This window comes from Mercurialis annua, linkage group LG3 (genome assembly GCF_937616625.2).
Source record: "Mercurialis annua linkage group LG3, ddMerAnnu1.2, whole genome shotgun sequence".
Taxonomy (NCBI): domain Eukaryota; kingdom Viridiplantae; phylum Streptophyta; class Magnoliopsida; order Malpighiales; family Euphorbiaceae; genus Mercurialis; species Mercurialis annua.
The window spans coordinates 9,389,140-9,404,664 of NC_065572.1; the positions used below are offsets into that span (position 1 = coordinate 9,389,140).

Sequence of the window (15,525 nt, forward strand, 5' to 3'; positions counted from 1 at the left end):
ATATCAAAAAAACAAGTAAAATGGAAATTATTTTAGCAAATATTTAAACTAGAAACAACAATAATGAATTGATACAATAATCATCATAAGGGAGTCCGCATAGATTCAACTTAATAACAAGTATTTTTATAATAAAAAATGGTCATAATATGAGGAAAAACCCAATTATCACAAAAAAAAAACATTTGGGAACTAATCAAATTGTTATTTTAGGGATTAATTTTTTTAGCAAATAATCAAGCTAGCAAAAAAAAAATAGTCAAAACATGAGAAAAATGCCTTGATTGGGGATTAATCAAATTATTATTGTAGGAAGACCAAAACAATTCCTCTTTCTATTTGGATAACTAAATCACTTTACACATATATTCAATCCAAAATATCCACAAGTAATAAGTTTATTGTTTTGTCAAAGTTTTGATTTTATAATGTAAATAGTAGGAAAAATAGGGGCAAATCTACAAAAATCAAAAAGAAAAGGGGGAAAAGGAAAAAAGACAAAAAAGAAGTATAAAAATAAAACAAAATCTGGTATTAGGAATAGCCCATAGAAAAACTAAGCAATGGCCCCTGGTTTTCACTTTGTTAAGAGAAAACCAACTGTATTTTTATTTTCCTTATAACCTTTTTTACATTATATAACTCTTCAATTTTTCACATACTTCCAATTTTTCATTTCTTCATTTATATATACCCCTCTCCGTTTCTCATTCTTCTACAGAGAAGAACAAAAAAAATTCACTACTCTTACTCTGTTTTTGCTCTGTTTCCCCTGTTTTTACACAATTGAAATTCTCATTTTGAATTAGTTTCAGCAATACCCATCTCTTGAATTTTGAGAATTTTGATCAATTTTTGAATACCCATCTGTTGAATTTTGAGAATTTTTGAATACCCATTTGGAATTTTTTGTTAAATGGGGATTGAAACGAGTGTGAGTAAAAAGAAAGGGAAGGAAATTAGTGAAGAATTGGGAAATGAAAAGAATTCAGCACCTCCAGCTCCGCCTCCGGCTCCGATTATGAATACAAAAACGAATGGTATGATGATGATCAGAGGAGGCAGCAATAAAAAGGCTCGCCGGAAACCGAGTGGGAAGAAGACGGTGTTTGTTTCGCCGGTTCAGAATCTTTATGATACTTGTAAAGAAGTGTTTGGGTTTACTAGTGGCGCTGGAATTGTTCCTCCTCCTGATCAGATTGAGAAGCTTAGAGCTGTTTTGGGTATGTTTGTTTATAATTTGCTCTGTTTTTTGGAATTTGATTTTGAAAATGTAGGTTATTTAAGCTTTATTCGTATATAAAAATGACGATTTTTAATGTTTATAGCGATTTAAGTACATTATTTATAACGTGGCATCCGCATTCTATTTTTTCGGGCCATTGGCCCATGTGGCAAAACGGGGTAGAAACTGCATGTCAATTCAGCGACATTTTGTCACCAGTTATTTGCATATAAAATTTCGACTTTTCATTTTCTGCGAGTTAAATAATGTGTTTAAATCGCTGCAAGCATTAAAACTCGAGATTTTAATAAAAATAACCATTTTTTGAAATATTGAATTTCTTGGTAATGGGATTTTTGTTTGAAGGTCAATTCTGATTTAGGCAAGTTGTTAAAGCTATTATAAAAGTGAAACTGGATTTTATGGAGTTAGTTGGTTAGTTAATTATAAGGTACGGGTTGATGTACATGTTAGTTTGTTTGAATTGACATTGTTGCTCTTTTAAGAGATTTCAATTTTTTTTTTTTAACATGTAAATGAACCTTAAAGAAAACAAAGTAGACTGTATTATTAGCACATTTTCTTGCAGTTTTTTTCAGTGAGTTGTTTTTTCTTTGTTTATTTAGACTTAAGACATTGGAATTTGTGTTTTCGGGTACATTTTTTTAATGGTTTTCCTTAACATGTGTTTTTGTTGGTGTTTTTTTGTTTTTGAATGGCTGCTGTTTGTTTTCTCTAAGTAATGAATCAAAAACCAAACTCTGTTAATCTCAGTTTTCAGACACAAAAGTAGTACTCTTAGTGGCGGAACTAGAAATTTTATTCAGGTGAAGCAAATATGTTTTAGTCGAAATGACATATTATTTTGACTTTATTTTTTAGACCAAGCTATGCGTTGCTTAGCTCATTTTTTTTTAAAAAAAAATATTCAATAATCTTTGAAATAATTGTTCGATATCCATAGGTTTCAGATGTTTCAAAACCGGATGGAGCGGTTGTCCCATCTCGCCCCATCATAGTTCCGCCACTGAGAAATGTCCTTTCTTTTATAGTGCTGCATTTTCATTTTTTACAGCAATGACCATGTCTATCTGTTTTTTTGTATCAGTTATACTATTTGATTTTATTTTATTATTTTATTTGCTTACACATGAGAGCAGGAAGAAAGAAAAATGAGAAGAAAATAAATGAGTCATGACATCACAGGGTGCAGATTTTGCAGTATTAAAAGGATATTGTTTTTTCCTGTTTTCTCAATTAATTAATCATTGACTGGTTTTTCTTATCTAGATGAAATCAAACCAGAGGATGTGGGTCTGTTTCCATTATTGCCATATCTTGGTTCACCACCTGCAGCTGGTAGAACCCCACCTATAAGATACATTCGGCTGCACGAATGTGACAAGTTCTCGGTATGCAACGCCTTCTAGGTTCTTTTATATTAAATTTAACAGCTATACTGTCATGGAAACGGAAATATTGAAACGAGAAATGCTGAAATTAGAAACAATGAAACGTCGTTTTATATAAGAACAGATCACAATATAAAAGTTTTGGATTTCCTAAGACTTGCTTAATGTGGAAATGAAACGCTGAAATATAGAATATGAAAAGTTTCCGTGCAACATTGTGCGACAGTAATGGAATTATTTCACTTGGGGACTTATGTGAATTTGTATTGTTGCAGATAGGTATCTTCTGGTTCCCTCCATCAGGTGTCATTCCTCTGCATAATCATCCCGGGATGACTGTATTTAGCAAGCTGCTTTTCGGAAAGATGCATATCAAATCATACGACTGGGCAGATGATGTCCCATGTGACGGGACTCCAGCAGCGAACCCTTCTGAAGGTAATTGTTGCTTTACTGTTGCAAATACACTATTTGGCGGGGAAGCTAAAATTGTAAGTTGGCATAGTTCTAAACAATACTTTAACAGGCATAGACGATTTTTTAATAAACAGAAGCTAGTGAAACAGATACATATTCTAGAATAGAGAAGTTTGGGCAAATTATTAAAATTTTTAGGATATATAAAGCAGGACAGGTTAGTAACTAAAAGTATAAACTTGCATGTACGGAAACGGAAAACCCTGAAACTGAAAACGACAAAATGATATTTTTATAAGAATAGGTTATAAATATAAAGTTTTTGAGTTTTAGAAGCGTTTTGGGAAACAAAAACGAAACACCGAAAAATGTAGTACTCAACAAGTTCTCCGTGCAACATTGTTTGCATGTGATGTGGCATTTATTTGATTCTTTGGGGTATCTCTTGCCAGTGTAGGATAGAAACAATACGGAAAAGCTATAATGGTATTCAAGATGATAGAAAATTTACCCTTTTTCTATTTATTGAAAAATGAAGTTGCCCCAATTTCTATTGCAGCAAAGAAACCTGAAGTCGAGCAACTTGAAATGAATCAGGCCGATGCCCAGGAGCCCGTAGTGAAGAAGGCTGATGCCCAGGTACCTGAAGTGAAGCAGACCGACGCTCAGCAATTTGAAGAGAAGCAACCTGATGTGCAGCCTCCTCAAGTTCGTCTGGCTAAGGTCAAGATTGATTCTGACTACACCGCACCTTGCAACTCCTGCATTCTTTACCCTGCAGATGGAGGCAACATGCATCGCTTCACAGCAGAGACACCATGTGCGGTGCTAGATGTGCTTGGCCCCCCATATTCAGATCCTGAAGGACGTCATTGCACATACTATTACGACTTCCCATTCACCAAGTTCTCAGGTATCATTTGACATAAAACACCACGATCTCACATTTTCTATATCACCTTAAACTCTATTTCAAAACCTCGGCTCATAAATATTGTTTTGTTATGTCTGAAAATTCAGTCGATGGGGTTTCCGTGCCTGAAGATGAGACCGAAGGTTATGCGTGGCTTCAGGAAAGGGAGAACACACCTGAGGAACTCTACATTGTTGGAGAATTATACAGAGGACCAAGAATCATTAAAAATTGAGCCAATTATCAATCATAGGCTGCTGTTAGGAAACCACAGGAGATCTCAGTTTCGATCTTTACCATTTTAAGTTTCTTTCTCGCCTTTTTCTCTTGTGGATCATGAAGCACTCGGTGCCTTTTTTTGGTTAGTTTGAGTCGATAGGTTCTGTACATAAAAAGGTTTAAAGGAAAAAAGAGTTTGCTTGTAGGTGCACCGGCAAAGAGGTTTGATAGATAGTTCTATGAGTAAATGTTAAAAGTGCACTTTTTTGGGTAACTATCATCTCATTACATGGGAGATTCTTGTCTAGTCCGGGTTCATGACGGGACCATTCTCGTACGAGTGAACTTCAACATTTAAAAATTCTTGTAAGAGTGGTCTAAGAAAATCCGGTCTAAATAAGAAATTTCTTTCATTATTATTATTTATTCTCTCTGAGTTTTTCTTGATTTCATTATGATATCAATTTTTTTTTTAATCCAAACTTCAAAAGAATATAATATGAAAGTGATGCATCATAAAACCAATTTAGACAAGACTTTTTTGCTAAACATTAAAAAAGAAAGATTTTTGTGCTGCATGTACAATTGATAGGAATATTCTCCTTGGACCCAAATTATTTTGCTTAAGATATTTTAAGCAATATATATATAGTACAACAAGTACTTCTAGGGAGGAATTTGAACGATGTTTTTGCTTGATACTGACAGACAAAACATTCACAAGTGAATATTTCCTTAAATGGAGATTTTCAATGTGCATTTGAGATGGGAAAATCTTCCTAAAATAAGATAGGTCCTAAAAGAAATCATTGACCTTAGTAGGACCTCTTAAATTGTGTTGTATGTATAATGATGAAAGTTTTTTATTTAGAGCATAACCATTTTGAAGCTTTTTTTATAGGCTATAAACCTATTTTGAGGTCCCTAAACTATATATTTTTTGTTCATTAGATCTCTTAATTTCTATTTGACTTTTTCGGGTCTTTAAACTTTCATTTTTTGGGTCATCAGGTCCTTCCACTTTTATTTGCCTTTCTCAAATCCCTAATTATTTATTTTTTGATTCATTGGGTCTTTAAATGGATCTTCGTTTAAGGACCTAATAAATCAAAAAACAAAAGTTGAAGGATCTGAGAAAGTCAAATAGAAGTTGAGGGACCTGATGAACCAAAAAATGAAATTTTAAGGATTTGAGAAAGCCAAATAAAAGTTGAAAGATTTGATAAATTAAAAAATAAAAGTTTAAGGACCTTAAAATGGGTTTAGCTTTTTTTATATAAGTGAATTTTTATAAGTTATAAGTAGATAAATTTATGTAAAATTGATGCATGCTGAACTTGATTCAAGTTAACAGATTTGTGATAAATATATAAGGGTGATGCTATACGGATAGAATCTATCCGGATAGAAAGTTTTTTTAAATTTTTAAATTATTTAATTAATGAGTAAATTACTGTGTTAACCTTTTGTAACTTTTTTTACTACCATCAATTATTAAGTAATTTTTTTTACTGCCATCAACAACTTATCATCTCTATAACAGTTTTTTTATCTTTTCTTTAACTACCTTTTAAATTAAATTTCAATTACCTTCAATATTAAATATACATTATCACTAAATAAAGTTTGAATCATAAGTCAAATAAAAATCATCAAGTTATAATGTATTGAAGATGCCGAAATTCATTATTATGACTGAATATTTACTAACTATATACTATAGATAATTGAACTTGTATTACTTTATTGGCTGTATAATGAGACTTTGTATGCAGTATTTTGTATTTTTAAAGGATTAACGTTGTTATTTTATATAAGAGTTAAATGTATATAAAATTATTAATTATTTACATATTTTCAAATTTAATGAGTTTTTATTTTTTTAAATACTTGAAAAAACAATTTATATAATCTTCACCACCGTTTGAAAAATTTAATCAATCAGTACTGATATGAATGTCGGAACATATAATACAGTTGTGCATGATCCAGAAGAATTTATAGATTAATAAATCTCAAGAATCGTACCTATTATTACTAATTTCTAAAAGGCCTAATTACTTAAAAAAACTCCACCTTGTAACATTTTTTCGTTTTATACCCTCACATAGGAAAAAATACCCTTTTTTTAATTTTTTGTTTTCATCTCTACCCTAAAATTTAAATTTTTTACAATTAAATTAATTAAAGGATGAAAACATTATAAATGAATAATAATAATAATATTTAATTAGAATATAAGCTAAATATAAAGGATCATTTTGAATATTTTTACGAATGAAAAGAGGTCAAAATAGCTCTTTATAGTGGAGACGAAAATGAAAAATCAAAAAAAGGGTACACATGAACTTTTTCCTAGGTCAGAGTATAAACGAATAAATGTTACAAGGTGGAGGTTTTTTAAGTAATTAGGCCTTTCTAAAATGATATCTCTAAAACAGTACCCGAAATCAGTACGTTTTGGATATTTTATTTCCGGTATGGTTCAGTTGGAGATTCAATTATAACAGTTTGATATAAATTCAATGGAAATTTATCAAAGATTTATAACCGCACCAATTAAATTATCGTTCGGTTTGGTTCGATTCTAAATAAGAAATGCTCAAAATATATTTTTCGAGTTTGGTCCGAATTCATAGATCTCAAAAACTCATGCACAACTCTAATCGTTAACTTCAAACGACTCTTAATATGCTTGCAACTTATTTTAATATTAAAATTATCAAAAAATATTAGTTATTGTTGTTAATCAATAAAATGTCACTGAATACTATTAACTCAATTAACGATATTTATCCAATTTAAAAATATATTTTAAAAAGTGAATATGTAATTTTAAAAATTAAGTAGATTTAATTAGGGTTTTTTGTATGATATAACACATAGTTTAGCGTTTTTTTCGTTTTAAGCACATACTTTAATTTGTATCAACCGGTAGCACGAACTTTCAAATGTTTTTATTTATTAGCCCAGACCTCATTTCCGAGCTGATTAATCCTACGTGGCACGCCGGAGGTCCATGTCATCTTCCAGCGTGCCTCCACCATACGACGTCGTTCCGTGCTCCCTCCAATACGCTCCATATTTACTCAATACGGCGCCGTTTTTGTTAATTAAAACGGCGCCGTTTCAATCAAAACCAATTTTCCCCCTTTCCCCTCATTTTCCCTCACCAGCCCGACCTAATTCCTATTTTCCCTCTCAAATCCCTAAAATCCCCAATTCTCTTCTGAAATCCCTAAAATTGCTATCATCCCTAAAACGATTTTCCATTGAAACGATTCCATCTGACTGTGCTTGTTGTCTCCTAAAATCCCTAAATCCCTAATTTGCGATCGCTATGAAAAAGAACAAGAAGAATCCAGTGCATGTGTTTGTTCCTCCTGGTGGAAGTCCTCTCACTCCATCTCTAGTTGAGGTAAGTTTTTTGATTTTGTTATTTGCTTTAGTTAAATTCTATAGGGTAAGAAACATTTTAATTGATAAACAAAATATGTATGCAGCAACGAATATTGCAATCTGGGTTTTCTATGTGGTATCATTATGATGGGGATTTTCATACTTTCAGTGGTGATATGATTTACATGGGGGGAAGAATAGAGGCAGATTATGGTTACTGTCCAGATAGGGTTCAATTTTTATGTATTCAAAAGTTTGCTGAAAAACTAGGGTTTAAAGGCAGTAAAATTAGATATCGAGTCCCTGGTATGCCGTTAAAAAGTGGATTAAGAGCATTAGATTGTGATAAAGCTGTGTTGGAGATGGTGAAATTTGTTATGCTTGGGAATGGTAAAATAGATGTGTATGTGGAAGGGCAGAAACTGGATTCTTGTGACAATGCAGGTGGGAGTGAAGCAGTGGCTGACTATCTTCCTACTCAAAACTCCATAGTGTTAGACAATGTAGATGACAATTTAGGTGCTAGTGGATCAGGGGTTGACAATGCTAGTGGAGCAGGGGTAGAATTTGAAAATGAACCAGCCACTTCATTATCAGGTGTATTTGAGGCAACCACAAGCAATGAGAAGCAGAAACAAAATGATCAAGAACATGAAGATGTTGGTGGTTTGGAGGCGCCCATTGCTGGAACTGGAGAAGATACAAGGGCAGGCTTGGCACAACTTGAAGAGGATGAGGTTGAAGATGCAGACTACTATCCTGATGGGTCTGAAACTGATGATGGATTAGACGACGATGAGATGTCAGACGACGAAGAATACATATGCTCTAGAAGGTTACTCCACCAGAAAAACAAAAATGTAGTATCCAATGACCATGTTGCAGTGTCTGGTCTGGATAATTTCAGTAGACAAACTGTTGATCATAGTGATGAGGTACCAATTCAAAATGCAGATGAGGCGGCTGGGTATGCTTCTGATTATGGAGACAGTGAGTGTGATGTGAATTCTCTTGGCACATCTGAGGAAGAGAACTTGGATGAGGTAGATAAACTGCAAAGGAAGATGAGGAAGGTCTATGACCCTAGATGTGATCATAAGTCCTTGCAGTTTGTAGTAGGCATGAGGTTTGAAAGCTGCCAACAATTAAAGGAGGCTGTGCAGAAGTGGGGAATTGTAAATGGACGTAATGTGAAAATTGTTAGGAGAAATTTCAATAAGTTTGAGGCTGTGTGTCATGAGGGATGTAGATGGAGATTGTATGCTAGCTTGATAAGGGAGGAAAACACTTTTGCTATTAGGAAGCTACAACCCAATCACACATGCAGTAGAGTAACAAGGAATAGAGCTGCTACATCTAATTGGATTGCAAAGGAATTTATCTCAAAATTTAGGAGAAATCCTAATTGGGATGTAAAGGAATTGGCAGGTGATTTGATGGAGAAGTATGCAGTTGATGCAGGAAAATCCAAATGTTATAGAACTAGGTATGAGGCTACAAAAATGTTGAAGGGTTCAGTTACTGAACATTATGCCCTATTGAGGTCATACAAGGCAGAGTTAATGAGGGTTGATAGAGCTGGCAGGTTTGATTTTTTTATTAATGAAGCTGATGGTACATTTGAGGGGTTTTTTATTGGGTTCAGTGCTTTAAGAGAAGGGTTCAAAAGAGGTTGCAGGTTGGTGCTTGGTTTTGATGGGTGTTTTTTGAAAACAGAATTGGGTGGGGCCCTATTAGCTGCAGTTGCAAAAGATGGGAATGATCATATGTATCCTGTGTTTTGGGCAGTAGTTCAAAGTGAGAATGAACATTTTTGGACTTGGTTTATGAACATTGTTTTTGAGGAGCTAAATCTTGGGGATGGGCTAGGCTGGACTTTTATAAGTGATCAACAAAAGGTATGAACCCTATTTTATTGCTGTTAAATACTAAGTGTGTTAGTTATAAACTGTTAGTGTTAAATACTTATAAACTGTTACTGTTAAATACTAAGTGTGTTAGTTATAAACTGTTAATGTTAAATACTTATAAACTGTTAGTTAATGTTTTGGCATGTTTTGGATATTTGTCTAACAGGGCCTTTGCAATGCCATAGCAAAGCTGGCACCCCTGGCCCAACACAGAAACTGTGCAAGACATGTGTACTGCAATTGGAAGAAAGAGTTCAAGGGTTAGGCATTGAAGAAATTATTTTGGATTGCAGCAAGACAAACTTATGAGGCTGGCTTAAAGTTGGCTTTGACAAAACTGATGGATGAAAATGAGGCAGCCTATTTGGACTTCATACAAAGGGATCCCACCAAATTCTGTAAGGCTTATGTTTCTGAGCATAGTAAAAATGATATGATAGACAATAACATATGTGAAACCTTCAATGGGTACATTGTTAGGGCTAGGGTCAAGCACATTATAGACATGCTAGAGGACATTAGGGTTAATCTTATGGAGAGGACTCACACTAAACTGACACATATGTGTGGGGTAACTGATACAATTTGTCCTAGGATTAGAAAAAAGTTAGAGGAAATTAAATATTACAGTAGGATGTATTCTGTCAAGCCAGCAGTGGGTGACACATTTGAGGTTAGCATTGGGGAGGATGGATTTGTGGTGGACCTGCCCAATGGTACATGTGCATGTAGGGCCTGGCAAATTTCTGGAATACCCTGTATCCATGCATGTGCTAGTATACACTGGCAGCACAAAGACTGTGCAGATTTTGTGGACAACTGCTATAGTGTGGGATTATATATTGAAACCTATAGGTATGCTTTACAACCATTGAATGGGAGAAATATGTGGCCTGAAGCAACTGGTAACAATATTTTACCCCCACCTTTCAAGAAGATGCCAGGGAGGCCCAAGAAAAAAAGAAGAAGGGGAATTGAGGAATTGGAAATGGACAAGATGACCAGGCATGGTGTTCAAATGACATGTAAAATTTGCAATCAAGTTGGGCATAACAAAAGAACTTGTCTCGCAAAATATAACAATGCAGTTAGGAGACCAGACAAGCCCCCTGTGAGTTTATTTAATTGTAAATTCTGTGTGTTTTGCTATGTTTTATCATGATATTTTGATGTTAATTTGGTGTGTTCTGTGTTTGTTAGGCTCCAAGAGGGAGACCTAAAAAGCATTTTGCACCTACAAAGGGACCTGCTGCAAAGGCTCCTGGAGGCAGGCTTACTCGAAGTGCAAATACACCAGCTTCATCTCAGGCAAGAACCAGAATGACTGCACACACCCCATACCAACAGCCAAGAATGGCTACCACAACTCAGCCAAATATGGCTGCCACAGCTCCAACACATGGTGGCTTTACCAGGTTATATTCAGAACCTGGTGGCAACATCTACACAAGGGTAAGGTTTTCATAATTTAACTTGCAAAACCATCCAATAAGTAAATAATGTGTTGATAGTGTTGTTTTGTAATTTGTTATAGCCACCTCGTGGAGGATTTGGACGCGGCAGAGGACGTGGAAGGGCTACTGGAAATGGAGGAGTGCCAAACTATGGGACCTCCAGTTCTCAAGCTAGTGTAACTAAGCCTTAGCCTTAGATTAGTTGAAATTGTATAGGCTTTTTGAAACTGCTATGCAGGCTTTTTGTAACTGCTAGAACAGTTATTTTGCAACTGGAATGCCAGTTTTTTGCACCTGCTTGTTGCAGGTTTATAGGTTAGTTTTGTGGAACCTGGTTGTTGCTGGTTCTGCTAAACCCATTTTTTGCACCTGCTTGTAGCAGGTTTTGATAGAATGACAGTTTGTAAATTACATTAGTTACATACATTCTATTACTAATACAGGTTATGCTATTTAGGTTATGCAGTTTTGTATCCATTTTGCACCTGCAATGCTTTATATATGGTATGAATTTGAAGTTGCATAAACTCAAAAGTTGCATAAACTCATAATAAAGTTGCATAAAATACTTGAACTTTCTAACAGCAATAAACCATCCTACAACCATCCTAATAAAGTTGCATAATAAACAGAATAAACCATCCTACAACCAAAATACATTAACATTCTAACAGCAACTTAAGGACCAGCATTCTACAACCAAAATACATTGACATCAACATAACATTACTATAAACTAACAACCATCAAGGTTACTCCAGCAGCTTCTGAACAGTCTGACAATAATTGAAAGAAATCGCTGAAACAATCACAAGCAGCATAATTATGAACCAAATGATCCTCATCAACACTTGATTTCTCTTATGTAGACTCTTTTTGTCCTGCAACAGTTTAGCCTTGATGCCTCCAAGCTTATCAGCTTGCTTCCCAACTCTGGAGTTCATCTCAGCCATTTCATTCACCGTTTGTTGCAGCTCAAGGTTCTTACGATCAGCTTCCTCCACTTTCCGATTCATCACACCTAGAAGTCCTCGACAAGCAGTCATCCTACATGTGTTGCTTTGCAGCTCAATTCTAAGCTTTGACTCCGCCTCAGTTTTCACCTTCAATGCCTCTTCCAGTGCATCCCTCTTATCAATTAACTTGGTCATAACTTTTCTTTCACGACCAGTTACCTCTGGGTCGATCCACTCAAATAAATTGCAGTCATCATGCTTCACACAACCATCAAATGCATAATAGTTAGACAAAACAACAAACTTTATCAACCTAAATGTCACAACCCTAACATACAGCCAGACCCAAACTTTATCAACTACAAGACCAAACCCAAAATTTATCAAATCCAAGAGCAGACACAAACTTTAACAAATGCAGGTCATAAGAAAATTTACCTCTCTAAACTTGCACCGGTAAAACCTCCTTCCAGGGTTCCCTTTCGTGTATGCCGTATACACAGAAGCAGCAACGTCATGGCAGCAATGCTTCTGAGGAATGGCATTGAATTCTGAACTCGTTGCTTCAGAGTAAACGGCACTGCTTCCGGTACTTGTCTCGTAATTATGCTTCGTCATTCAAACTTGGTAACAAGAAACCAAGTGTAGGAGGATATGAATTAGGGATTTTTCAGAGGGGAATTAGGGATTTGGAGAATTAGGGATTTCAGAGTAGAAGTAGGGGTTTTATTAGGGATTTGAGAGGGAAATAGAAATTAGGTCGGGCGGGAGTGAGGGGGAAGGGGGAAAATTGGTTTTGATTGAAACGGCGCCGTTTTAATTAACAAAAACGGCGCCGTATTGAGTAAATATGGAGCGTATTGGAGGGAGCACGGAACGACGTCGTATGGTGAAGCCACGCTGGAAGATGACATGGACCTCCGGCGTGCCACGTAGGATTAATCAGCTCGGAAATGAGGTTTGGGCTAATAAATAAAAACATTTGAAAGTTCGTGCTACCGGTTGATACAAATTAAAGTATGTGCTTAAAACGAAAAAACCGCTAAAGTATGTGCTATATCATACAAAAAACCCATTTAATTATTATCGATATTTTATAAAAAGTGGTTTTATTTTTATATAGTAGTCATGATAAAATTAAGATTTATAAAATAATCAAAATATTTACGTTAAAAGCTAAGTTCATAAAAATATAATAGTAAATAATTAAAATGTATTATTAAATTATTAAAAATGAAATATAAATTATAAAACTATGCCGCCTCGCGTGGATAATATAACTTTATTAATCTTTAATTTGGTTTGGTTTATTAGCTTCAAAAACCGAACACTTTTTATACTTTGACTATCAATTAAACTGATGCATATTCATATCTCTACTAGACTATATATGGAAGAAAAAAAACTTAAACCTTTAATCTGAAGAAAATCAAATTGAAATTAAATTTGGTTTGGTAAAATGGATTAAAATATTGGTTTGGATTTAAATATATATTGGTTTTTACCAATTGGTATATCAAACTAAAATAAGAATTGAACATTAAACTAGTTACTAATAAAATCGGACCAATCAGCTCAACTAACTAAAACGAGAACCGATCAGCTATCCGAGCTAACTAACCTAAAGAATTGGAAATCCAATTCAACCAGGTTGAACCAAATTAAATTGGAAAATTCGATTATTTTTTGATAACTTCCGCCAATTATTTTGATGGATTAGTGACATATTTTAAATTTGTCGATAAAGTTGGCGGAGTTATTATTTTGACGCATTAAAAGTTGTCATTAGCGACAGATTTCAAAATCTATCGCTGAAAACGGATTTCAAAATCTGTCGCTGAAACGGCTTCCGGCGGCAGATTTTGAAATTTGTCGCTAGATTAAAAAACCTATTGTTAAAAAAAGTATTTATATAGAAAAAATTATTATGAGAAATAAATTATTAAAAAAGTTACTATTAATTTTATAATTAAATATAATATTATTTAAATATAACATAATTATTTCTGAAAAAATGATAATAATTTATTACTATTTGCTTATTTAAAAAATAATTATTTTAAATAATTATTTTTTAAAAATAAATATCTTAGAATGCAGGAGTAAATTACGGGAGCAAATATATATTTTAGTTACATTTGAACATATTATACATATATATATATAACAAAAATTTGAGTTGGTGGTGGAGTTACGCATAAAAAAACTTCAAAATTAAAGAGCCTTCAGTGGGAGTAATGGGAAGGATGGATGATATATTAGGAAGTCTGCGGAAATCGCGGATAGGTGTCGGTGGGTGACCTATCGCATGTAGGTGAGTGAAGGAGCGTGACATCTTAAATATTAATGTATTTTATGGTTTAAATAAAAATATTAAATGAATGTTCTTTTTTTATTTTAAAAAATTAGCAACGACTTCATATATGTCACTAATTTTTTAAATCTCCATCGCTATTTTAATCCGTCTCTAAATAACCTACCGCCAGATATTTGCCGATGGACACTTTTTTCGACGTATTTCCTGCTTAGGATTTCTAATAGTGATATAAAATAAATTTAAAACGTTTTCAAAGATTTTTGAAAATACACAAAATTATTTTAATAGTAAAACGTTTCCCAGTTTATATAATGTTTATTTGTAACAGTTTGTACTTATTCAGTTGTATACTTACCTCGTTGTTTTTCCAAATATTTCAAGAAAAGCTAACCTGGTTATAAAAAAGGCTTCTGAATGTTTGTTCCTCGAAAGTCTACCATTTATTAAAGATCTAAGGAAGGTTTGAAATTATAGTTGCCCGCAATAGTCTAGAGTATTATAATATGTGTATAAGTATTTAGACTATGATAATTTATTAAAGTAAAGTCCCATCATTTATGAAAAAATATTTAATTACATTCTAATTTAAAAGCGAATATTTGTTTCTCGAAAATTTATTTAAGTAAAGTCCCTAACGCCGGTCTCGAACCGAAATTTTAGGTCGTACATATATATTATTTCTGAATTAAATAAATTAATATTATAAATTATAATCTGAAAAATAAGTAATAAGTAATAATTTAATAGTATATGTTATTTATTATATTTAATGTTATAATGTTTGTTTTTAATATTTAAAGATGTGTCTCATTATAATTGGTTTATATATTATATAAAGCACGTAATTAATAAAAGTTGATAATACTTTTAGATATTATTTGCTAAAGGATTTGAATTATATTTTAATAATATTGTTAGTTCAATTATTTTTTACACCATCAAATTCTTTTTTAAAGGCCTGAATTTCTTTTAATAAAAGATAAAAGGATTGTTTTGTATTTGTTTACAAAATATCAAGTGCAGCCGCACTCCGCATCATGCCAAGGTACCATTCTCGTTCATTTATATATTTTAGATTATGTTCATTTTGATTTGTTTTGATTGTTTGTCTCTAACAAATTTTTGAATTATCATATGATCAGTTATTTTATTTTGTTATTGATAAAATCTTTACACTAAAATGTTATTTCTATCTTATTTTATCTAATTTGAATTTAAATTTTTACATTTACTAAAGGTTGTAGTTGTCATTTGGTTTTTATTATTGGATAAAAAAACTTAACTATCCCTCATTTATTTTGAA

The 15,525-nt window shown here is 33.2% G+C and overlaps 1 protein-coding gene across 1 annotated transcript; it reads left to right on the forward strand.

The window, feature by feature from the left end:
* The first annotated feature begins 565 nt into the window (after positions 1-565).
* On the forward strand, positions 566-4,608 carry LOC126671078 (plant cysteine oxidase 1). Its single transcript, XM_050364775.2, has 5 exons — positions 566-1,223; positions 2,516-2,637; positions 2,913-3,075; positions 3,614-3,967; positions 4,075-4,608. The coding sequence occupies exons 1-5, from the start codon at positions 917-919 to the stop codon at positions 4,200-4,202; spliced, it is 1,074 nt and encodes a 357-aa protein (XP_050220732.1). The 5' UTR covers positions 566-916; the 3' UTR covers positions 4,203-4,608.
* The last annotated feature ends 10,917 nt before the right edge of the window (positions 4,609-15,525 follow it).

What these genes read in the sequence shown, in the direction of transcription:
- LOC126671078 (XM_050364775.2), top strand. Translation starts at nt 917, where the DNA reads ATGGGGATTGAAACGAGTGTGAGTAAAAAGAAAGGGAAGGAAATTAGT. An exon ending in ACGAATGTGACAAGTTCTCG is followed by an intron (nt 2,638 to 2,912) that starts GTATGCAACGCC and finishes GTATTGTTGCAG; the next exon opens with ATAGGTATCTTCTGGTTCCC. An exon ending in CCCATTCACCAAGTTCTCAG is followed by an intron (nt 3,968 to 4,074) that starts GTATCATTTGAC and finishes CTGAAAATTCAG; the next exon opens with TCGATGGGGTTTCCGTGCCT.